This window comes from Mangifera indica, chromosome 12 (assembly GCF_011075055.1).
Source record: "Mangifera indica cultivar Alphonso chromosome 12, CATAS_Mindica_2.1, whole genome shotgun sequence".
Taxonomy (NCBI): domain Eukaryota; kingdom Viridiplantae; phylum Streptophyta; class Magnoliopsida; order Sapindales; family Anacardiaceae; genus Mangifera; species Mangifera indica.
Window position 1 is genome coordinate 10,929,377 of NC_058148.1, and position 22,156 is coordinate 10,951,532.

General features: G+C 34.3%; 4 protein-coding genes across 9 annotated transcripts; all 4 read right to left on the reverse strand.

Moving 5' to 3' along the window:
- Positions 1–424: 424 nt before the first annotated feature.
- Positions 425–12,133, reverse strand: LOC123192972 (SET and MYND domain-containing protein 4). 6 transcript variants are annotated; one of them, XM_044605706.1, is made up of 17 exons: positions 11,918–12,132; positions 11,723–11,857; positions 11,549–11,635; positions 11,311–11,382; positions 9,411–9,612; positions 7,503–7,621; positions 5,876–6,268; positions 5,636–5,770; positions 5,460–5,555; positions 4,686–4,820; positions 4,038–4,193; positions 3,618–3,857; positions 3,117–3,283; positions 2,705–2,819; positions 1,725–1,805; positions 892–1,190; positions 425–747 (listed from the first exon to the last, which is right to left on the reverse strand). In XM_044605706.1, the coding sequence occupies exons 1-16, from the start codon at positions 12,044–12,046 to the stop codon at positions 966–968; spliced, it is 2,487 nt and encodes an 828-aa protein (XP_044461641.1). In that variant the 5' UTR covers positions 12,047–12,132; the 3' UTR covers positions 425–747; positions 892–965. The 6 variants fall into 6 exon arrangements, with proteins under 6 accessions (XP_044461641.1, XP_044461640.1, XP_044461643.1 ...); XM_044605705.1 differs by having other exon boundaries at positions 851–1,190; positions 11,918–12,131; XM_044605708.1 differs by lacking the exon at positions 4,038–4,193 and having other exon boundaries at positions 851–1,190; positions 11,918–12,131.
- An 859-nt stretch (positions 12,134–12,992) lies between these two features.
- On the reverse strand, positions 12,993–15,441 carry LOC123192297 (NAD(P)H:quinone oxidoreductase). Its single transcript, XM_044604790.1, has 3 exons — positions 15,258–15,441; positions 14,968–15,159; positions 12,993–13,461 (listed from the first exon to the last, which is right to left on the reverse strand). Exons 1-3 carry the CDS (start codon positions 15,355–15,357, stop codon positions 13,157–13,159), a joined length of 597 nt encoding a protein of 198 aa, XP_044460725.1. The 5' UTR covers positions 15,358–15,441; the 3' UTR covers positions 12,993–13,156.
- Positions 15,442–16,710: 1,269 nt separating this feature from the next.
- LOC123193637 ((+)-neomenthol dehydrogenase-like) lies at positions 16,711–18,725 on the reverse strand. Its single transcript, XM_044606696.1, has 4 exons — positions 18,128–18,725; positions 17,948–18,022; positions 17,274–17,450; positions 16,711–17,186 (listed from the first exon to the last, which is right to left on the reverse strand). The coding sequence occupies exons 1-4, from the start codon at positions 18,656–18,658 to the stop codon at positions 16,797–16,799; spliced, it is 1,173 nt and encodes a 390-aa protein (XP_044462631.1). The 5' UTR covers positions 18,659–18,725; the 3' UTR covers positions 16,711–16,796.
- Positions 18,726–19,606: 881 nt separating this feature from the next.
- LOC123193636 (aspartyl protease AED3-like) lies at positions 19,607–21,397 on the reverse strand. Its single transcript, XM_044606695.1, has 3 exons — positions 20,930–21,397; positions 20,353–20,839; positions 19,607–19,965 (listed from the first exon to the last, which is right to left on the reverse strand). Exons 1-3 carry the CDS (start codon positions 21,395–21,397, stop codon positions 19,607–19,609), a joined length of 1,314 nt encoding a protein of 437 aa, XP_044462630.1.
- Positions 21,398–22,156: the final 759 nt, after the last annotated feature.

A 22,156-nucleotide genomic window follows, 5' to 3' on the forward strand; every position in this document is an offset into this window, starting at 1 on the left:
TAGGCAAAATGATTTAATAAAAATTTTGCTGGAAGATGTTGTATTTCTTAAATAATTTTTAACAATTTGTTAAATATGTTTTGACTGTATTATTTTGGATGTGCGCTTAAACAGAATACCCAGGTTTCTACAAGAAAACCTAGGTGCTATCACACGTGACAACCAATTTAAGAGTTCCAAGTAAATGGGTGGTGGGTGCGAGAACAGTGACATGGTAAGCTAGAAGTATAATATTTGTGCTTTATGATTGCAAATATATGGATAGGGATTAATAAATCAAGCAGACAAGTATATGTGTGGTGGATGTAAGCTTAAGCACTATCGATGACACTATCAAGACAGATATGTTTAATCCATGTTTTTTTCATACAAGTATGATGTCAAGTTCTCAGTTATTGTAAAATACTTGCTACAACACCAAGGATGATGAAATGAAAATTTTCATTTGCCCTGCATTCATTAGATTCTCCTCTCTCTTACAATTAACCCGTCATTCAAATTGCAGAAATTGGAATGAATAATAGTAATCCATATACACAAAATGCTTTTAACACCCCGAGAGAAAATGCTTCAACTTCTCTAGGACCCAACATAACATTCGGGACTTGATTGATTGTACCATAAACAACACATATATCAACACTACTAACCTCAATAATCCCTCGGCTGGATAACACTTAGGCCTTTCACATCTTCCATAATTATCATAGCTTCCATAGCAACTGCATTGTTCGTCCAATTGAAATTCTGAAAACAAAGGATGACATTCAAGTAGCTATATTATTACAACAAAAGTGCAACATTTTGAACAAAAAATTATAAAGGAAAAGACTTAAACACCGTATCTTACCAAACAAGTGAGAGTAGAATCGGGACAGAGCTAATAATTACCAGCATTACTTCTTGAAATTTGTTAATCAGCTCCTTATGCCAAACTCATCAGCTCTTGAGGAGGAACTGCTACTTCAACTCTCCAACCTTTGGACAAGTTTGAGAGCCATCTCTCTAAGGGATTGCAGATTTGGGAATATTGTGTCAGCATCTGATCCATAATAGCGCAGAAATATTGCAGCCAATCGATTTATGCTGTCCACCACGTTATGGTCACCTAAGGATAGCTGAATGGATGCAAGCTTCACCAGTTCATATCCAATAGCGATGTGATGATGATCGTAGAGCTTTTCTAATATCTGTCAACACAAACAAATCCATCATAGTACAATCTCATTACTAAGAGAAGCATGGAAACCACACCTTCTTAGAGTACTTTAAGCATATAGATTCTTTATCAGTCTCTCGCTGGTTAAGATTGATGAATCTAGAAATTTATAGACAACCAGTTCACTTAAACCTTCTAGGAATGACATTCCTAAACTGGAAACAGTAAGATTACAAACTTTGGCTGAGATTAAACAATTACATAGCATAAACATACTCAAAACTAATACGACATTCATGATCTATAACTACAAAATTCAGGAAATTCCATAACCACAAAACACAACTATTCTTCGCCGAAAGATAAAAAGAGAATATGATAAAACCTGGTGAGTATCATGAGATGAGATACATTAAATTAAAATGAAGACTCTCAGATCAATTTTGCGACGGAAGCGTTACTTATTTAGTCCTTCATTAAAGAAATATAATACAGAGTACCACAAAATATTGTAAATTCGCCAGATTTGTAGGCTAATATGACACTGTGCTTACAAAAGTTTTACCTCAACTGATGCTTTACAATGGTCCCTTGCAGATTGTAGGTCTCCGACCAATGAAAATGCCTGTGCAAGATTGTCCTCTGTCTGCAAATACAACATTATCATGATTATGCAAGTCGTCATTACAACCCGTTCTCATAATCATTAAACTCACCTTGTAATGCGTATGAAGTACAGTCATTCTCTTCAGTAAATATCATTTACAAAATAGAAGTAGGTATTACTATTACTTCATCAACCTAAAACTTTATACGTATGCTTCAAGGTAATTTGAATCTTTAACCTCTTAGTTGAAAGAAAGGGCCTTTACCACTAAGGGGGCGTTTGGTTTGGGTAATGTTTGATTACTAAAATAGAAAGATTACCTTGAAGATAGATTACTTAGAAGATTACTGGGTATAAATGATTACTATGTTTGATAAAATTTGATAGGTATAAATAATTATTTTGTTTGGTTAAAGGTAATAAAAGATTACTAGTAAAATATTTTACTTAAATGCTTTTAAATATAATTATTTTTAAATATTTTTTATATTATTTGTCATATTAATTAAAAATAAATTTATTTTTATCTCAAAAAATTAATAAATAATAATTTTTCTATAATAAACTCAAGATTACCCCAGTAATCTTTAAATACCTAAGGTGAAGGTGGTAATCAGATTACCACCTATATTACCTGCCACGTCAGCATTGGTAATAAAATATTACTGTAATCTTTTATTACTGACAAACCAAAGATTCCCTTGTTTGGTTTGTCAGTAATAAAAGATAGATTACCAAGGTAATCTTAAAAACCTTTAACCAAACGCACCCTAAGTTCAATCCCAAGGAGTTATGATTTATATGATAAATATGAAGATTAAGATTATGACTGTTCTGACCAAAACTCGGTACTAAAAGTTCAACATAATACATAGAGGTGCATAAACTGTTCTCAAATCAAAAGAAAAATAAGTTCTAAATTGGTTAGTAGAACTCACTTTGGCAATGGCCTTATTGCATGCATGCAATATTGTTCTTAATAGATGCAGTGATCTCAAAGCATCTAAAACTACAGTCCTTGAGATTTCTCTTGAAACTATTGAATCCTCTAACCTGTCAAGAATTGAGAATTAGGTATACAGACTAGGAGAAACAATGAACTAATCAAATGCAAATATGGTCATTCTTAATTAGTTAGATTTAAAATTAGTAGCTTAAGCTTAAAAAAGTTTTCACCAGAGATAAAAAATCGAATAGTTCACAGCCATGGCTAACATCTATCTACTGGAAAAAAAAGAGAGAGAAAGAATACAAAAAAATAAAAAAAGTCCAACCTGACAATTGGCTGGCTTTATAGAAGAAGCAGTATGTAACTGTGGCATGCAATCAATAGGATAGAGTAGAATATACCGTTTAATATAAATCCAAGCTTCATCAACTGCTGCACATGAAGATTCCAGATTGCAATAAGAACCACATTTCAAACAGTATCCAGGATCACCATCAAGGGTTCTATTTTTTTTCTGAAGTGCAAGGTAACCCACTGAATCAATGTAATCACAACTAAGCTTGCCAATCTGAAAAATCACAAAATTTGGTAAATTGTAAAACAATTACACAGTTCAATCTGATGCAACTCACTGGAAGTTGCAACTATAAACAATGATCCATAAGAGAGGCAGATCCAGACAATATAGCCCCATTTTGCCAGCAAAAATAATTCAAAATTCAAAATTTAGTGGTTGTTAATGGTCGAGACCAGTTGCTTACAAGAATGGGAAACAAAATCTTAGTTCTATATGTTGCATTAAGTTTGCCCATTATAAATGTAAGAGCGCAATTTAAAGGGAAAGCTTACAGATTTCACCAGATGGTGACCCTACTATTTACGTTACAGAGCAATTGAAATACCTGCAAATGAGATTCTGAGCTGCTACCTTTTGGAAATTTGGGGAACTGCTTAAGTTTCTGTTTTTCACAATTGACCACAGAGCAATCTAAAACTATGCCGGAACAAGTTGGATTGATACAATGGAAAGCATTAATAACCAGATCTGATAGATTTACTTCAGAACAACCACTGCATCGACATCGAAAAGAATAATTGCCTTCCAAAAACTGTAAACGGTCTTTACAGTCCCACTGCCCAACCTGTAAAACATGGTGAATTATGCACTCTTTTCTGCACTATTTTAAGTTTGAAATTTGAAACAAAACATGTTCACCGACATCACTATAGCAGTTGGAGGTAGATATAATCCAAAGCACACAGCACATTAATCATTAAGTAACCAGAATTGAAGAAAATCCTGGAGGTTGATAGAGTAAAACCTGGGGACCATAAGACAACTCCAATGGGCAACCTGAGGTTACAAACTCTGTTGTCCGTATTATGAGAGTGCGCGAAAGAAAGTATGCATGAATATTTGGCCGGCAAGAATGGTTGAACAAACTGCCAGCTGCATAAATTGCTTGGCCTACTCTAATCTGTGCAAGTAAGAACAATCATTACCATAGAGGATGATTTGTTGTTTTTACTGAATCTAAATTCCAGATATCACAATCATTTATGATGGTATGATTAGACACACAGAAGTGCACGAACAGTCAACAATCATATTAGGCAGTTTCTCTGGAGATTCAGAATTAATCTGCACAGGATAAGGGTCTGATGCAACACAAAAATGTTAGGAACAATTTATTTATAGTAGTAGCAGGCATGTGGATATGGATTGAAAATTCATCATTGCATTTTCTTTGCAGCCCAACAAGAAAATAGCAGAGCCTTTAATGAAGCAGAGTATTCAGTGCATGACATCAAATCTAGGTAGTCACCAAGTTTATTTTCTTGGTTTCTATTAGCCTCGATTATTTCAGCTCCTTGGAGCTTGTTGATGCCCTACAGATGACTTTTTGTTTTTTGTAAAATTTAGTTCAGTGTTCTGAGGAGGGCAAGGGTTCCATACTGCAAACACAAACCTGTTCCAGAGTGCTAGTTAAAGCAGTTCCACCAGGTACAGTATCTCCAAACTGATTTGGTGGTCTGTCATCATTGGATTTCATGCACACGATTGCCATAGAATTCACCCTTATTTGAAATATTAGTATGACAATCTGCCCCAACATGAGAAAATGGTTAACAAGGTATAGAGTAACCACATAGGAGAAATGTAACTGGTCCAAACATATCAGATATTTATATCAACAACATTGTTTAAATGAACTTGGAATGTAAAGATTGTTACAAAAAAACACCATGACACTATTATATAAATGAAATTAGACTGTGGATAGGCAGAAACAAAACATATAAAACTTAATTAAAATAATGGAATATGCTGACTAACTCATCAATGCTTAGAGTTACTGTAAACAGAATGGGTTTATAACAAATACATGGAGAAAATGATAGAAAATTGCACATTAGTGAGCAGACATACAACATATGTTATTGCTTCACCATATTCTATTTAACCGAGGACAGTAATAATATGAAAAAAAAGAAAAGTAAACATCTAGAAACATCATAAAGTGTAGTAACAACCAGAATGCTACTTCAGGTGTTTCCCATGATCCTAGCTACTAAAATCTTTGACTAAAAAAGAGTAGATCATGAATATCAGCGGAACAATAGCTCCTTTCTTTAAAATGTTGACATCATAAATGAAGCAAACAAAATAAAAACATATATTTCAATAAATGATCACGACTTGCAGATTATAGTTAATCAATTAGATATCTTGAAAAATACACCTGCAGTATAGAGAGAGAGAGAAGTTTGAGGTCAAAGCATGTACATTGTAGCCATCGCAGTTTAAACAAGATCTTTTCTCTCGATTGCTTCCCTCTCTGAGAGGAAGAAAATGTTGAATTCAACTATCCTAAATAAGATAGATGGTATTCAGCGAGAGAAGGAAAAGAGAACCAACCTGTGATATAGAGGCTCCATTTATTGGCAGTTCAAAGCCATAAGAATGCTGGATACAATACAACAAAACAATTGAATATATATGTGATTCCAATTTGCTTTCTGGAGATGCATCCAAGTAATTATGTGAAAGCTCCTACAGCAAAATATAGAGACCATGAGCAAATACTTACATAAAACAGTTGTCACTAAATTAAAGCAAAAATCTATATAATGTACAAATTAGAGTCAAGAAATGTACCAAAGTTTCTGTGAGGTTAAAACCCTCACTACAAGCTCTTCTTTGCTCTATACATTTGACCAGCACTCGTCCAGCCAAAACAATATCAGATGGCAATATCATAGGCCAGTGTGCACCTTGACATTCATGTTTATGTTCAAAAAAGTGCTCATCACCTGGATAGAAATCAATGCCTCGAGTAATTTGTGCAATATACTCTTCAAATTTGTTGAAAAGGATTTCATTACTACTATGTTTCATTGGAAAATTCTTCAACAGTTGTCCTCCTGCCAGTACTTGGCAATTGTGGGAGCAATACAGCGGTATTGAACATGATGTACATGGTATTGCATCTGCTGGTAGTTTATTTAAGCAGTAATGGCAATAAGTTTCCCGACAGTGCTTTAATATAATCTACAGATTGCAGTGCCAATGCCAATTAATGATTAAATTTCTCATCAACAGAAATGGTATGCTAGCTGCATTTCTAGGTTCAAGATAACAAGACTAGTATTTGTAATAATATTAGGTGAAGCAAGAATTATTTCAATAAAGTGCAGAATCTGTGTGAATTGTAAAAGCATGTGTTGGTTGTTGTAGGCTATGACAAGAGCGTGTAGGTGTCCTAGGAAAGGAGTCTTCTGTAGCTTATATAGCTGCAGTTACTTTAGGTGGCTGCTTGTCTGAAATTTCAGTTGGAAGTACCCTCATTGTATATTACGATTCAACCTGTAACTATGAAACTGAGTAATGGTTAGTTAGCAGAAAGGAGGTAGAAAGTTCCCTCCATCTTACTGGAAAAACTCTATTCATTCTCATCTTCCCTCTCACAACTATCAGCATGGAATAAGGGAAATCCCAATAAGAAAAGCTAAATTGATAATTTTCTCATCTTGCAATGAAGCATCCATTGGTATTACTAGTGGACTTCGGTTTGGCTTGACTGCTGGGAGACACCAAATTTGTCAAGGTGACTTGTGCTTTGAGGAAAACCACTTTCAGGCAACCAAGCTAAGACCTTCAAAACTCTTCCATAAGAGGTCAATGCATCAAATAGTAAAATTTGGATTAACCTTCTTTGTTTTTTATTTGGTTAAAAGTAACTTTTTGTAGGTAAATCATCCCTGCAGCAGAACAAGGTGTCGTGCAGAAGATAGATAGACCTTTAATCTAACAAAGCTACACACATCTAGTACAAACTGTTTTTATGCCACCTCTTGATGAGAAATGGCTAAACCCTGAGCATACATAATCAGATGTACTATTGAGTATGATTGAATATTATAAATCATAACATACATTTTTAGTCCCTGGAAGAGAACATGCAATTCCAACACCACGTCACTGGGAAAAAAAAAGAAGCATATAGCTGAAGAAGTTCAGGACGTACTTTTAACTTTTTTACTTAAGCAACATCATGGAGGGAGTGTTAGGACACCTTTTAAGTTATAAAGTCTAGGTTGTCCCTTTGATGATTTCGTTCATCTTCCATTTCAACACTTCTTTACAAAGACTTTAGCTTTTGCATGTTGTTGTCATGTAAATTTGCGTTACCATGTCCTCAAACAAGTGGATTCCCAATGACTTTCATTGATGAGAATAATAAAGAATCCATAAAGCTAGAAATAATACAGAAGAAAGTCTATACCACAGCATAAGGTTCTTCTCTATGCACCAAGGAAGACTCTGGAATGTCACATTGAGAAGCCATACCCCTTCCTTTATCAGGAGTGATAACGCACTGCAGATTTACTTGGACTGGCTCATCTGTAACAAATTTATGTACCACTTTAGTAGTCATGATGTTATAGTAATATAACTTCTCGATGAAGCTTTAAATTTAGAATGTTCTTAAGATCGACAAGTTAAAACTGAATAAAGTACAGAACACGCGGATGGCCATACTGTACATACAAGACAACACTTAAGCGGCTTAGCCTTTGTGCACAACTTTGAGCCATGAACTGTTATTAATGATGAGCTAGACTAGTAACTGATAAAAAAAATAGACAAAATTTTAAGTGATCGCTGCTGTGGCAACGAAACTTATGAAGCTAAACATGATAAAGACAGAAAATAAGAAAACAAAGTTAAGCAGTTGAATAAAAAAATAATACATCCAATGTGTTGAATTTGAATTCTTAAATGCTGGCCAAATACATAGCCATTCAGGGAACCATGTAATTTGAGGGAACCTTCATTATTATTATCGATTTATGAAGACAAAGGATGAAGTTTATTCAAAAAGCCCAAATTAAAAATTAGCAACATCCAGACAAACAAAAGGATGGAGATTGTGCAATCACAATCTCCTCAATTATCTGCAATACACATGAGATGAGAATTATGAACTTGAGAATGCCTGCTATTATAATATTATTTTCGCCTCTGTACTAGTTATTGAAAGTGACTTTTTGTTCACATCTATCGATAGAAGAACTCCAAGTTAGACTAGCCACAAACCTTCAGCTGAAATACTATATCATCTAGCGCCAATGCAACTAGATGAGGCCCTTGTGCTGCCATAAACTCCCAAAGTTGAAATAACCTACTCTCATAGGATTAGGGATGGGCACAAAAGCATATGACCTGAGTAAAACTGTTAAATAAAAAAACTTACCGACATTTTAACACTATTTTTCTCTCTTTCATCTCCCATATTCACAAAAGCTGGTATCTTTGATCTCCAAGAACAACAAAACTAAATTTTTTTCTCTTATCTCCTAATAATTTCTCAGATTTCAATATAAATTAAACCAATTTTCTCAACTTCAAGCCTCATATTTATAAATCAGTACAACATCTTCAAGATATTCATAAATGAACCTACAAACACTAATCAAAATAGTTCCCTCCTAAAGCAATCTCATTCTCCTGGGTCCTGTCTTATCCCAGCTTTAAATTCTTGGTTTCCTCTTCTTCATCAAATCAATATGCTACACAATGTACACATGCGGACACCCCACTTTGAGCCCCACCTATCTCTATGTTCCTAATTTCTAGCATATAATAATTCCAGAAGCATGGAATCATTTTGTCAACAGGTTTCATAAATTTCAACCATTTTCTTTCTTCAAAACTTAATTTTTGACAACAGGGGATTATGTCAATTGTGGTCTAGGTTATTGGAAAATATGAAGAATTTCAGAGCTTATGCTAACCTGTTTGAAAAAACTCCCCTTTTATCAAATTTTCCCTGTCTAAACAATGAAACTTTCTTTCTCTCCAAGCTCATTTATGTGGTGCTTCCCCAGGATAAAGGGTTTTATTAAATTTCCTCTCCCATGGAAATCAATTTTATGATGGCCCAAGAAGCCGAGATTACATTGTCATGCATCTGTTATGGTGGTTTTGCAAGTACTAAGTGTCAAAGTACAATACCAAACTTCATAAGCTTCATCTAGTCATATATGCTTCAAGATTCAAATTATAGTACAGACAAAATAAGAAGGAAAAAGTAAACATTATAAGGGTTTAATAGAACTGGCTACAAGATAGATTAATGATTATCATATAACAAAACATAAAGAGGTTGCAACTGAGTTAACCATCTCACCTGGTACTCTGAGGTTATTTGCATTTTTTTGAACAAACTTACTGCCTGCACTCTTGGATTGGTCTAAAATTATCTTCAGTTCACTTTCTATCTGCTTCTTTCCACCCGATGATGGTTCCATGTCCTTTGCAATGATCAAGTCCTGAACTGCATCTTCGTAATTTCCCAATGAGGCATTCACCTTCCCTCTCCTGTACCATGCCTGAACAGGGATAAGTTTTTTATTCAGAAACTACCATATGAGAAAATAACATCACAATATAAGCACTTCCAAGTTCCAAAAAAAGCTATCATTTGTTACTTTCCCCCATTATACACGGTAGGCACACATGGTACCAACCTTAAGTTTAAGTTTTCCACAGTGAGACAAAGCAAATCTTTTTCAGGCTGCTAATGGGATAAAATAAATCTTAAATTCAATGAAAGGAACAAGAGGAGATCTCTTTAATAACAAATCCAAGAGTCTGAAAATGTTTAATGAATTTCTTGCATAATGCAGCAATCCTAATCCAAACTCACAATTAATCATAGCCTTAAATCCAGTCCTATCTGTAGGCAATTACCACAAACAAAATATACAAGCTAAAGTCAGTGGAACAACCCAAGTTATGTTATACAACAAATTTAGACATATTAACTGCTCCTGCATAAGATTACAAACTACCACTTAAGTGCTGACATGGGAGGAAAAAAGAAATATTATGAGCTTAGAAAAGATTTTATGTAATCCACTAGATCCCAAACAATCATTTAAATTCATCCTTTTCTTCATTATCACAGATAAAAGAATGCAACATATATTAAAGCCAATCTACCAACAATAAAGCATGCAAACTGCTGACCTCAGTTTGCTTTAGTTGCCAATATAAGAAAGGCAACTTGGAACATATTTAAAAAGATCATGTGCACTACCAGAGCCTTTAATATGTATTTGGCTTGTTTTCATATTTGGAGTCCCACTCCTATAAATTCGTTTAAATTTCATAAAGCTACTAGAAATCTACATCGCATGGATTAACAAGTTGATAATATAACTCTGTCAGTAGCAGGGATATCAAAGTCATCATCATAGAGATACAGCCAATTGGAAGACTACTTTCTCATAAGTTTAAACAACACTATAATTATCAATAATTATACTCAAATTATTAACAGGCCACTGGATTTCATTCTGGTATTTTTACTGCAACGAGAAGTCATATATGTTATAACACTTACACTATTGCCTAAATCAATCTTAATAAACTTGTTTCACCACTAATTTTATCCTAGCCCTCCTTCAACAAAGACAACCAAAATGGGGAAGTTGTAGGCAGTGTAAAGCTAGTTTGTACTGAACTTCACCTCCATCATAGATTGCATCCTTTTAGCATATATAAAATATTAGTAGTTGATAAACCTAATGTTACATAGATCATTGACAAATTCTATTTATAGTGTCATTACATAATTTCTATGAAACTTTGACTATTATCAAGCTCTCCAAGGAAATTAAATCACAAAACTAGCATACTTGATATTTCAGAGTTCCTGTTTCTGAGATTAGACAACACAAAAGGTGACAGACAAAACAAAAGGTAGAGGCATTTCGTCTTGCAAAGCTTTCATAAACTTGGCTTTGATATCATGTTAGACAATTTTAACTCAGACTTTGGGCAATTAGACGAACAGAAATCACGTAGGTAGCCATTATGAATAGTGCCTTTCATATAGACTCCAGTATATCTTTTTTTACTCTTATTTATACAATTCTTTTAGTTTCCTATCAATAGAAGTTACCATTCTAAATTTTTTACTTATTAATTTCGGATACTTTAGGAAAACACAATTTGTATAATCTTGTGTGCTATTGCAAGGAACAAATAACAAAATTATGCAATAAAAAAAACAATATACTCACCTTTGTATAGGTTGGAGAAATCTGAAGGGCTCGATTACAATCTTGTAAGCATTCCACTAAAAGATCCATTTTCTGAAGCAAGCATATAACAAAATAACCGTTTAAATCACACCAAGCAGTATGAAACCAATTTTCAAACCGCTAAAATAACCAAACCCGAATCATGCACACCACTTGCCCTAGAAATTGAAAAGCTTTTTTGAATTCAAATAAATGATCAAAGTAGAGGGGCAATCACTTGCAAGAGAGAAGCCCGATTCAGAAACAAAGTTGCAACCAAATTTCTGTCTTTGTCAATGGAATCAACCGGAGCAATTCGCAGAGCCTGCTCAAGAAAAAACAAAACTGATTTCTTATTTACATAAATAAACAGTAATTAGCTAAATAAACAATAAATTTAATTGAAAGGGACCTGAGTATAGAAACTCAAAGCTTTAGCATAATCTCCGCTCAAATAACATTGATTTCCCTTTAGCTTCAGTTCAATAGCCGCGTCCGAATTCTTCCCGCAGAGACGGCTCCCAGGATCCACCAAGTCTCTCACAACCTACCCGAAAATAATGAATTAAAAAATAGAGATTGAAAATGGAAACTAAATGATAGTTACCTGGTGAAACTGGTCCAAATTGAGGAAGAAGTTGAGTAGTGATTCACACGTTGAAGGAAGATCGTCTTCACTGCTGTTTGCTATCATTTGCTTAATGCTACTCGGAACTAGCGATTTCAGCTTCTCCATGTTTCTTTCACTTACCACCGCCAGTTGTTTGTAAGTGTAATACACTTGCAACTTAAAGATGAAAGTGCAGGTAGAGGAAGCCTGTTTGTTGATGGATTTTGGCCATTGACGTCATGTCGGGTCATATTGAGCCGATTTTGACATGGTCGGCCGCATATTCAGGGGCTGGGCCGAGCTAGCCTGCTAGTTTGGAAAGGTTCAAGCATGGCTTGGGCGTGCCTTCCTAAAACCTTAACGAGTTAGTCTGTGGGCTTTTTGCAAACCAGCTTGTCATATAATTTTCTTTTTATATTTTTCAATTTTTTTTAATTTAATAATTAATTTCTATCATTTATATTTGTTTTCAAATTGAACACAATTCTAAAATTTTACTGAAAAATGTGACAGAGGAAAATTAATTAAAAGATTCAATATACTTTAAAGCCAACTTCATTACAGTTTATTTATAGCATAACCTTTAAATTATTTAATTAAAATTATAATTAATATAAACTTATAAGAAAATTTATAACACTTTTGTGTTCCTGCATATATTTATTAATTTTGTGCTTGCTTTATTTATAAGTTATTTATAGAACGGGAATAATAAGGATGACAATAGAGAAGAGCAAAGAGGGACTTGATATCCTTGTCATACATAAATAACATTATAATACCCTTTTGAAATAAATCTAAAGCTTGGAGTCGTTGACTTGTATCTTTTAATAAAAAAGAATTCAGTTTGATTAAGCGGGTGATGAGACCTTATGCATGAAGACAACTTAAAACAAAACTATTTGTTTAATTTTATTAACTCAAACTAAATACAATAACATATCTTTATGGTAATATTTTATATTTGGTAATAAAACATTACCTAAACTAAATGCATTATTTGCATTTATCATTTAAGATATTGTTTATATACATATTCCTTTGATGAATAATTTGTTTACTCTTAGCAATAGCATCAAGAAAAATAAAATTATCCAGTCAAACATGACTGAGAAACAGTAGAAATAGTGTACAGCAAGTAGTACAAAATACAAATGTTTATAAGAAATTCCAACATCACACAGAAATGAAGGTTTTGTTTTGATGCTGCAATGGCATCCCCCTATGCGTCATAGTTTAGCATTTACCTTGGAGGCGCAAGGTAAAGGCCTTTAAGGCAAGAAGGACTGCTTTTAAGTGTTCCTTGGATTGTTCGTCAATCAAGTTGCCATCGCTGTCAAATTTTGCAGGAGGCTGGAATGCATTCAAGAAGAATTCAGGTTTATTAATGAAATGAAGATCAAGATAAACTCCAATTTGGCGAAGGTGATATTGTGCTCGTCCCCCTCCAAAGCTTCCACCAGCACTTACAATAGCAGCAGCTTTATCAGCCCAGACGTTTGGTGGTCTGGATGCCCAGTCAATTGCATTCTTCAGAGGACCTTGAGAAGATGAAAGCAAAACTTACATGAAATTCTTCTGTTTGTTGATACAAAATCCTAACAAGAAGACTCAAATCTATCAAATTATAGCTGTTTCTATGCTCAATTGTACAAACCTTCAATATTTTTTATGGAAATCAAAATAGCAGTTAAACATCCCAAAAACCATCTGTGTCAGGGAAAGATGGATGAACATTCATTGTTGAAGAAATGATAGGATCAAGTTCCAAAAATCAATAACAAGTGCACTGTAAATGAATTCTTGACAAAAGATTCACACACTCAGCTTTCTGAATTAAACCTCAGTTTGTAGCACATTCCTCATAATTTTCAATATCATGAACAAAGCCAAAGAAAACAATTTCTTGTTTCATCTTTCTCAATTCCAAAATAAACATAATGATCAAAATGGTGATTTGAAAGCCTAGACTAATTATTAAGAATTCTAGTCATCTCAATCCCAAAATCTTAGAATACCATAAGAAAAATGGTAATTTGAAAGTCTAAGTAATTGATTAAGATTCTAGTTATCAGAATTCACAGTTTTCAATTGTAAAGGCAAGGTTTTTAAACTTAGGTTCACATTTTTGGAACTAATTCTTTGAAGGTTTGAACCTCAGGCACCGAAAATATTGATGGAGATATTCAAAATTTTTGCTGTAAAAAATTTTCACTTATTACACCCTCGAACAACACTTCTATGATAGCAAGCCAAAAAACCAACATCATTTTACTTATAGTTCTACTAATAAGAGCTGTTTCAGTAATAGATTTACTTACCAGAACTCTGTTATATATCCAAGGATAAGAATACACAATAGCAACAAAATGCTCAAGTATTTTTGTACAAACACAGCGTCATTGTTTTCCCAAAACTTATCCATTGTGAACTCTTTTATTGCATAAAATAAGTAAGTTCATACACCCTCACATTACATGGATATAATCCAAGTCACTGTAGATTAGTTCTAAGTGTAATCAGGTGGTGACTCACGAATTAATGATACTCAACTTTTGAAGCAACTCACTGAGTTATAATCATTACCAAGACAACATGATTCCTAATTAAAGGTCAATGGTATCCGTGAGATTTTCCTCACAATTTACTATTACAAATTAAGAAATATCAGTCATCCATACATGTGAAATAAAGAAAAAGAACCCAGCACTGGAAATGGTCCAAATGGAAAAATTTCGATACCTTGCTCACTCACTGCAACATCTAACTAGGACCCACAATCCAACAAAAGAAAATCTTTTGACCTCAACTCATACTGTTTATTAATCTTTATTCATTCATATGATACTTTAAAAAATTAACTTCAATATAGGAAATTTCAACCCAACTTTAATAGTTTCAAACCTCTGCTAAAAAATTAAAAGAAAAACAAATCTCTCATAAAATTATAAAAATCAGCCCAATTCCCATTTCACAGCAGACAAAATAATTGGAAAAAAAGAAAAGAAAAATCAATAATAATAGAGGCAAAAAGTAATTTAGAGTACCAGTAACAGAGTAATTATACTCGGGAGAAGCAAAGAGATAACAATCAGCTCGAAGAATCTTTTGACGAAACGCTTCAACAGCCGGCGGATAAGTTCCGTTAACTTCAAGATCAGTATTAAGCATAGGTAACGGCGCTATGTCAATATACTCCATCTCCATGCCGTTCACGGAGTTCGTCACCAGCTGCATAGCTTTAGTTTAAAAAACCCTGAAAAGTCAGAAGAAACTCAAGGCAATAAAACCCAGAAAATTATAAAGGACGTGGAAAAAAATGAGGGACAGAGGAGACCAGAGCAAATAAGGCCACGGTTGTAGGAAGCTTTTCGAAGAGACCCACAAAGAGCCGCAACTTTTATCACTGGCAGCTGTGTTGTTACCACTGCCTCCATTTCTTTCTCTGCCTGACTTCTTGTCAAAGTCAATTTATCTTGCTCCAGCTTTTGGGTGTTCAAAGCCGGCTCTTATGTTGCTTGTAATCTGTCACTTGTCAAACCTAATACGCGAATTATGTAAAATTTCGGAATGGAATTAATTCGATGTATGTAAGAGGTAAATGTAAACATTTTACTCACAGAGGAGATTATAAACTCATAACAATTTGTAACTTGGTGTAGTCAAATACCAACCACGTAAAATCTTAAATAAAAGATGAATTGCCAAATACTAGAGGGGTAATGTAAACAATTTACAAGAAGATAGGGTGACTAAGGGGTGTATGTACACAAATTTCGAGCCAAATGAGGGTTGTGCAGAAGAGCATGAAATCTTGGGTGTGGATTTGACATTTGGCGTGGCATTATGTGAGGGCGTAATTGCAAACATTGTATGCTAGTAGGGGCTGCAAGGGTAGTAGGAGTAATCATTTCAAGCCGAACGGGGATTTACGTATTTTTCTCGTACATGACGTATCCATATCAAAATACAATAAAATCTCTAGTCAACTTACATCTTCAAAATATTTTACTTTTGTATATTTTTAAAATAGATAATATTATATACCTTACATATTACTATCATAGAATTATAAATTGATTGAGAAAGTTGACTTGGTTGGATGTGATGTATACCTCAACAAATGAACACACACTTCCAAAGGATAGTGAGTCCTATAGATAATAATTTTAGTTCAGATTCAGATTCTTTACTTTAACGAGAAAAAGATTATTTGATTAAAAAATATTTAAAATGATGGAGATGGGGATGAAAAATATCTCTGTAATTAGAAACGAATTAAGAATCAAAATATATGTGTCCCCTCTCCTGTCTCTGTTTTTATCTCTACTTGTTATATTAATATTTTTGTTTAAAATATTAACATATCCTTATAGCCTTAGATTATTTATATTTTTTAAATTTATTTATATTTTTATTATACATATTAAGATGGTTAATATATGATATTTATGAGATTTGAAATAATGTGTTAATTTTAATTTTAGTTAATTTTTTTATTTAATATATTTATGTTATTTTTAAAGAATATGAAAAGTAAATTTTTTCCTGTGAAAACACAACGGAGAGATGATTTTTCTTTTTACGAGAAGGGGATGAAGAATCAATTTCATTCTCATAACATGATGACCTAAGAAAAGAGATTGACATCTCCTCCCAACGTCTCCCCATTGTCATCACTAGTGAGTCTATGGTTTATTTGTAGTGTTGAAATTAAAAGCTTTAACAGATTTGGGAATGAAATCATATCATTATATAAATCATTGAAGAAATGATGGGAGGAATAAAGTTTGTCATTGATCAAAATCTTATTTTTTCAACATACCTTTCAACAAAAGCACTGAATTTTGACAAGCTATGTTGCCTTGCATTTCAACTAATCTCTCAATTCAAAAGAGGTCTCTTCTTTCCGAGAAAAGAACAGACCAGAAGGACCACCATTGGGCAGCAAAGCTAACCTCACACAACTTTCGGCTCCTTCTTCAGCAGTCAATATGCCCGTATTGTTGTTTATGTCAGTTTTGACAAAGCCAGGGCAAACGCAGTTAATCAGAATACTCGGGTACTTCTTCGCCAGAACTCTTGACCAAGCATTCAGAGCTGCTTTTGATAAAATATAAGCCGACATAAAATCAGGCCACCCTTTGGTTTCTAGCAAACCCTCTTTATAATCTTTTAAATACTCTCTCAGGACATCATCCACTCTCTCTGGAGTAAGATTCTCCACATCTCCTAATACTCCCATTGCCCATTTGTTTGCCACAAGCTGATACAGAACAATGAGAAACAAAGTCTAAACAAGGGTTGAAATGGAGCTAACATATTTCTGGCAACAGGTAGGAAGTTGCCTTACCTGTAGCTTCCCCATTAAGGATGAAACATTAACAATTCTTGGGGAATTGGATAGCTGGAGGAGGGGAATGAGGGCTTCACTCATTCTTTTGGCGCCGTAGTAGTTTATTCTAACACATTCGTCAGCTAGCTCATAAGATTGAATCGATATTTCCTTCCATTTCATTGAGGGACCTGCCTGAAATATTGAGAGAAAATTTTATCTTGGTTATACTCATGATCTCTATAGCAGGCACAAGAAAACTAAAGGTTGGCCGGATCCAAAGCTGGCTCTGGCTCAAAAACTAGCCCCGTCAAATTCAAATTAAGTTTGAACTAGAATATTTGATTCATTTTTTAAATCGAATTGAACTTAATTTAGAGAGAGATTAACTTGATCTGACTAACGAGTTAGATAAATAACTTAATGCAATACAAACTTAGCTCGTAACTTAATTTTAATCATATTAAACAATTTTTAAAATAACACCATTTTATTAAAAAGTCATAAATTCGAACTATAAATTCGAATAACAAATTTAAACTGAATTTAAATCGAATCATTTTTATTTGAATCAAACTCAAATCACTTTTAATTTTGACTTAACAAATATAAATCAAACTATTTTTAATTTGAATTAAACTCAGATGACATTACCGAAACAGAGTTTGGTTTTTGAAGGCAAGTAGTAATACCTTGAGAATATCTGATAGAGTAGCAACGTCAACATCTGGCGCTAGGACTGTACCACCAACGCCTGCATTGTTCACCTGCCAAAAACTCGAAACGTTCATCTCATGTATTCACTAAAACCCGTTCTGTGACAAAAGAATTTACAAAATTTTTCATTGGTTTGATTTGAGTCTAAATCATACCAAAATATCAAGCTTCCCAAATCGACTTGCGATGAAATCTGCTAGACGGCTGATACTTGCAGGTTCCGCCACGTCAAGCTGATGAAACACCACATCATCATAGCCAGAGCTTTTCAGCTTTTCAACAGCTTCAATGCCCCTCTTCTCATCTCTTGCCGTCAACACCACCGCAATCCCGTTCGAAGCTAATTGCCGACATATTTCAAACCCTATCCCCTTATTTGCTCCTGTAACAACTGCATACCTGAATAGAGAAAAATGAACATGTGAGGATAAAATTATGAGGAAAAAATATAATGACAATCTGAATCTGAAACAAGACAAATCATCACTTCTTTGTTGCTTCTGCCATTGACATAAAACTTTAGACTTATGGACAAACAGGGATCTTCCATCGAGTTTATAAGGAAGGAGGTGGGACGGCAGAGCCGGCTTTCTTTGTATCGGACGACCAAATAAACCAGAATTCGAAGGGAATTTCAATATGGCTATGGGCTGTGGGCCATGGCGGTTGACCATCAGAAAACTCATTGCATTAATCGAACTTTCCGAGAATGAACAAGCTTAAAAGTAATTTTAGGAGAAATTTTTTTTATCAAATCATTCATATTTTCTTCTATTAACGTTGTTTTCATACCGTAAGCATCTAATAACAAAATATATAGATGACAATAATGGACGGAACCACCGAGAAGGGTCAGCTGACTTTCCCTGACTTCTTAAAATTTTTAAGTGTTCCAACAAATTTGCCCTTAAAGCATAATTAGATTACAATCAAAATCCAACCCATAAAATTTAGAGTAATAGTATATGTGCGAATTTAGAGTATGAAATTTTAGAATATTAGCGTAATGTGAAGCATAATGGAAATAGCATGCAATTCTGGCTTCAAACATACATGCATGCATGGTCAGTCCAAGTATAAATATGACTGTGACATGTAAAATTTTAGATGAATCATACGATGCATGTGTATACCCAATACATTAAAGACTCTAGTGATTGATGGACATTCATGCAAAGGACATATATAATCACCTATGATATGTAAGATAAGTTTCGGTAAACAATCGTATCGAAGAGATATAATCATTCATACTAATAAAAATGTGATTTATCCCTACTTTTAAGGTCTTAAATTTAACAAATTGGTACAATAGAATTTTAAAAAATTAATTAATACCAATTTCATGAATTAATATATAATTTTTACAAAATAAAGTCTTCAATTTCATGTGTCAAAGTGTTGATTTCATATATCACTTCTCAAATAAATAATATTGGTCAATTCAAGTCAAACATAAATATTGCATTACAAAAATGATCAAAGAAACATTTCCATATTAATATTATTATTATTGATTCATTGAGTATACATATTTTTCACTTAAAATTAAAAGACTTCTCCACTCCACCTCTTTTTAAGGCCATTAAAAGTAAGCCCTAAAATTCTTCTCAACAAAACCAATCAAATCAGAGTCAGCTGCAGGGCTCACGAGCAACACCGAGCCTTTTATTGGGCACGTCGAAAAGATACCTGTGGTTTTGTTGCTGCATGTTGGCTATTATATTCACATTTGAGTTAATATCGTCAGGCGAAGCAGCCATTGCTAGGCATGTGATGTTGCCTGTTGTACTTTGGATTAGTAGGTTCTCTTGTGGGAGTGTCACATTCATCCCCGAGAACATCAATGTTATTGTTGGTGCATCTATTGGGATTGAGTAGCACGTATCGAACTCACCGAGAGTTGTCACCGTTAAATTGACACCCACTCGTCTCCGATATGCATCTCTGACCGCTGTGTATATTGGTTTGACTAAACGAGTGAAAACCGTACCTAATCACAATAATACTTATTAATGAAATACATGTCATTCAAACACAATTAATTATTATAGATAACCTATATTTCAAAATAACCCATTACTTCACTTAAAACTAATGTCTAATTTCGTTCTATAATTTTTTGTTCACCTTAAAAAAAAACATATCTATTTTAAACTACCCACAAGTGTATAAAACCGGACCAACTATTCCCTAGACATGGAATTGACCCTATAAATGTTCCTACATTATAGACTAAACAAATAATGGGTATCAAATTTTGCATAAATGATAATATGTTACTATATAATTTGATAATTTTGAATTGTAAATAAAATAACATTCAATTATATATGTCATCGTTTATGGTTTTTATTTATATACAGAGTGCTACTCTTACCAGAATCAATGATGGTCCCTGCACCAGTTGTGGGATCAAATGCAAAAGCACTAGGAGGAATGTCAACAACTCTTATTCCAACCCTAACTGCTGTCAAATTCACATAGTAAAGTGAAGGTCTTCTAGGGTTTTCCAACAATGGTGTGGATTTGATCCTAATGGGCTGGCCCTTGGGCCCAAGCTTCAATGACCCAGAGAAGTTAACAGACTTGAAGCTAGGAAGGCAGTAAGAAAATGTGGATTGGTACAAGTCTTGGCTTTGCGACAAAAGCGACAAGGGGCCGCGGCCCAGGCCTAGTAGACCTTGGGGAGGCACAGAGCTGCCTATGGCTTTTGCTATGCAGCCGAAGGTGTAATCGGGGATTGAATCAGTGGCTAGGGTGATGCTGTCTTGTAAAAGGTTGGCTTCAACGGTGGAGCGGCCGTATTTTCCACCGTAGGTGAGGTTGAATGAGCAGGTAGTGCCACCGCAAGTGGGGTTTGGTACCTGAAATTTCACGTGCATTCTAGTTAAAACATTAAAATCAATATTGGAACTTGCAAAATTGTTCAGAAATGATGAAATAATTTACATTACCTGTTTGCATTGAGGGGCCTGGCAACCAACAGGCTTGAAAGAAGAAGAATTAGCTGGGTTGAAGACAGTAGAGCCACAACCAACACAGCCAGTGCAAGGGATCCAAGCGGCATCATTGCTGGTATCCACAGCCATTAGCATAGTTTGAGCAGGGGTTCCGATATTTGCCCTCACAATATAAATAGGGCTCTGGATAATCTGCCAGCCGTAGGCGATAGGCACAACAGATTTTCCAGCCACATGGCTGGACAATAACTGCACGCGGGCCTGGTCCTTGGCCTGCATTTGCAGCACATGTTCTTCCCAAGAAACGGGCTTGGAAGGTCTAAAGGGAGAGCAAGGGCTGAAGACATGAAAAACCTGGAGGCTCGAACCACTGTCAGGGATGTTGCAATCGGGGTTGAGGCCATGGGAAAGGCTGAGGAAGAAGAAGCGGAGGACGGTTAGGGAGAGGAGATGGAGCTCCATGGCTATGGTTAATCAAGCTTGGTAGGACTAACAGACTGTATTCCATTTGCATTTGTTGGCTGGCGTCCTTATGCTGGTGCCATTCCCTACAACGAACAGAATTTGGAAACTCCCGCTTCCAACAATGACTCAATTTCCTTTATTAACGTGATTATTTTCCTATTTTATCATGTACATATATAAAAAATAGATTTACTTTCTATCAATTTTGGATTATGAAATTACCTTATTTCCATATAAAAAAGTCTAATTTAATATTCTAAAACTTAATGAGATATGACTCAATTTCAATCTTTACATATACAAGATCCCAAAAGAAATCTTTGACATATTATATCATAATTTATAAAGACGTAAGTAACATAATCATAAATAAAGACTTCCAAACGATATCATTATCTTTATAATTTATTACAACTATACCCCCTTCCAATTAATTATCATCTCTTGTGTGAAATTACATTTCTGATAATACTTTTATATGTTTCTTGTTTATTCAAATTTATGTATTGACATGTAAAGATCCTAGTAAATAGAATTTAAATTTAGGTTTTTAGGCTGTTAATATCGTTTCCTTCAAAATGAGTTACATTTATACCTTCTACGATGAAAGGGGGGAAAAAAAACTACCTCATTTTTAGGTAAAATATTTTTTGCTTGAACAAACCCTATTCTCAAGTTTGTTTTGTTTTTAAAATAATGTTAGTTAAGAACATCATCACATGCGTAGTAGAAGTTGCTGATCTTCCAAGCTATCCC

What these genes read in the sequence shown, in the direction of transcription:
- LOC123192972 (XM_044605706.1), bottom strand. Translation starts at nt 12,046, where the DNA reads ATGGAGAAGCTGAAATCGCTAGTTCCGAGTAGCATTAAGCAAATGATA. An exon ending in GAGAAGAACCTTATGCTGTG is followed by an intron (nt 6,269 to 7,502) that starts GTATAGACTTTC and finishes TGCAATCTGTAG; the next exon opens with ATTATATTAAAGCACTGTCG. An exon ending in GCTCAGAATCTCATTTGCAG is followed by an intron (nt 3,284 to 3,617) that starts GTATTTCAATTG and finishes GTGATTTTTCAG; the next exon opens with ATTGGCAAGCTTAGTTGTGA.
- LOC123192297 (XM_044604790.1), bottom strand. Translation starts at nt 15,357, where the DNA reads ATGGAGGCAGTGGTAACAACACAGCTGCCAGTGATAAAAGTTGCGGCT. An exon ending in CCGTGGCCTTATTTGCTCTG is followed by an intron (nt 15,160 to 15,257) that starts GTCTCCTCTGTC and finishes TTTAAACTAAAG; the next exon opens with CTATGCAGCTGGTGACGAAC. An exon ending in GTATAATTACTCTGTTACTG is followed by an intron (nt 13,462 to 14,967) that starts GTACTCTAAATT and finishes CATCTTCTCAAG; the next exon opens with GTCCTCTGAAGAATGCAATT.
- LOC123193637 (XM_044606696.1), bottom strand. Translation starts at nt 18,658, where the DNA reads ATGAGTTTTCTGATGGTCAACCGCCATGGCCCACAGCCCATAGCCATA. An exon ending in CTCTATCAGATATTCTCAAG is followed by an intron (nt 17,451 to 17,947) that starts GTATTACTACTT and finishes TCAATATTTCAG; the next exon opens with GCAGGTCCCTCAATGAAATG. An exon ending in CCTTAATGGGGAAGCTACAG is followed by an intron (nt 17,187 to 17,273) that starts GTAAGGCAACTT and finishes GTTCTGTATCAG; the next exon opens with CTTGTGGCAAACAAATGGGC.
- LOC123193636 (XM_044606695.1), bottom strand. Translation starts at nt 21,397, where the DNA reads ATGGAGCTCCATCTCCTCTCCCTAACCGTCCTCCGCTTCTTCTTCCTC. An exon ending in AGGCCCCTCAATGCAAACAG is followed by an intron (nt 20,840 to 20,929) that starts GTAATGTAAATT and finishes GTGAAATTTCAG; the next exon opens with GTACCAAACCCCACTTGCGG. An exon ending in AGGGACCATCATTGATTCTG is followed by an intron (nt 19,966 to 20,352) that starts GTAAGAGTAGCA and finishes TATTGTGATTAG; the next exon opens with GTACGGTTTTCACTCGTTTA.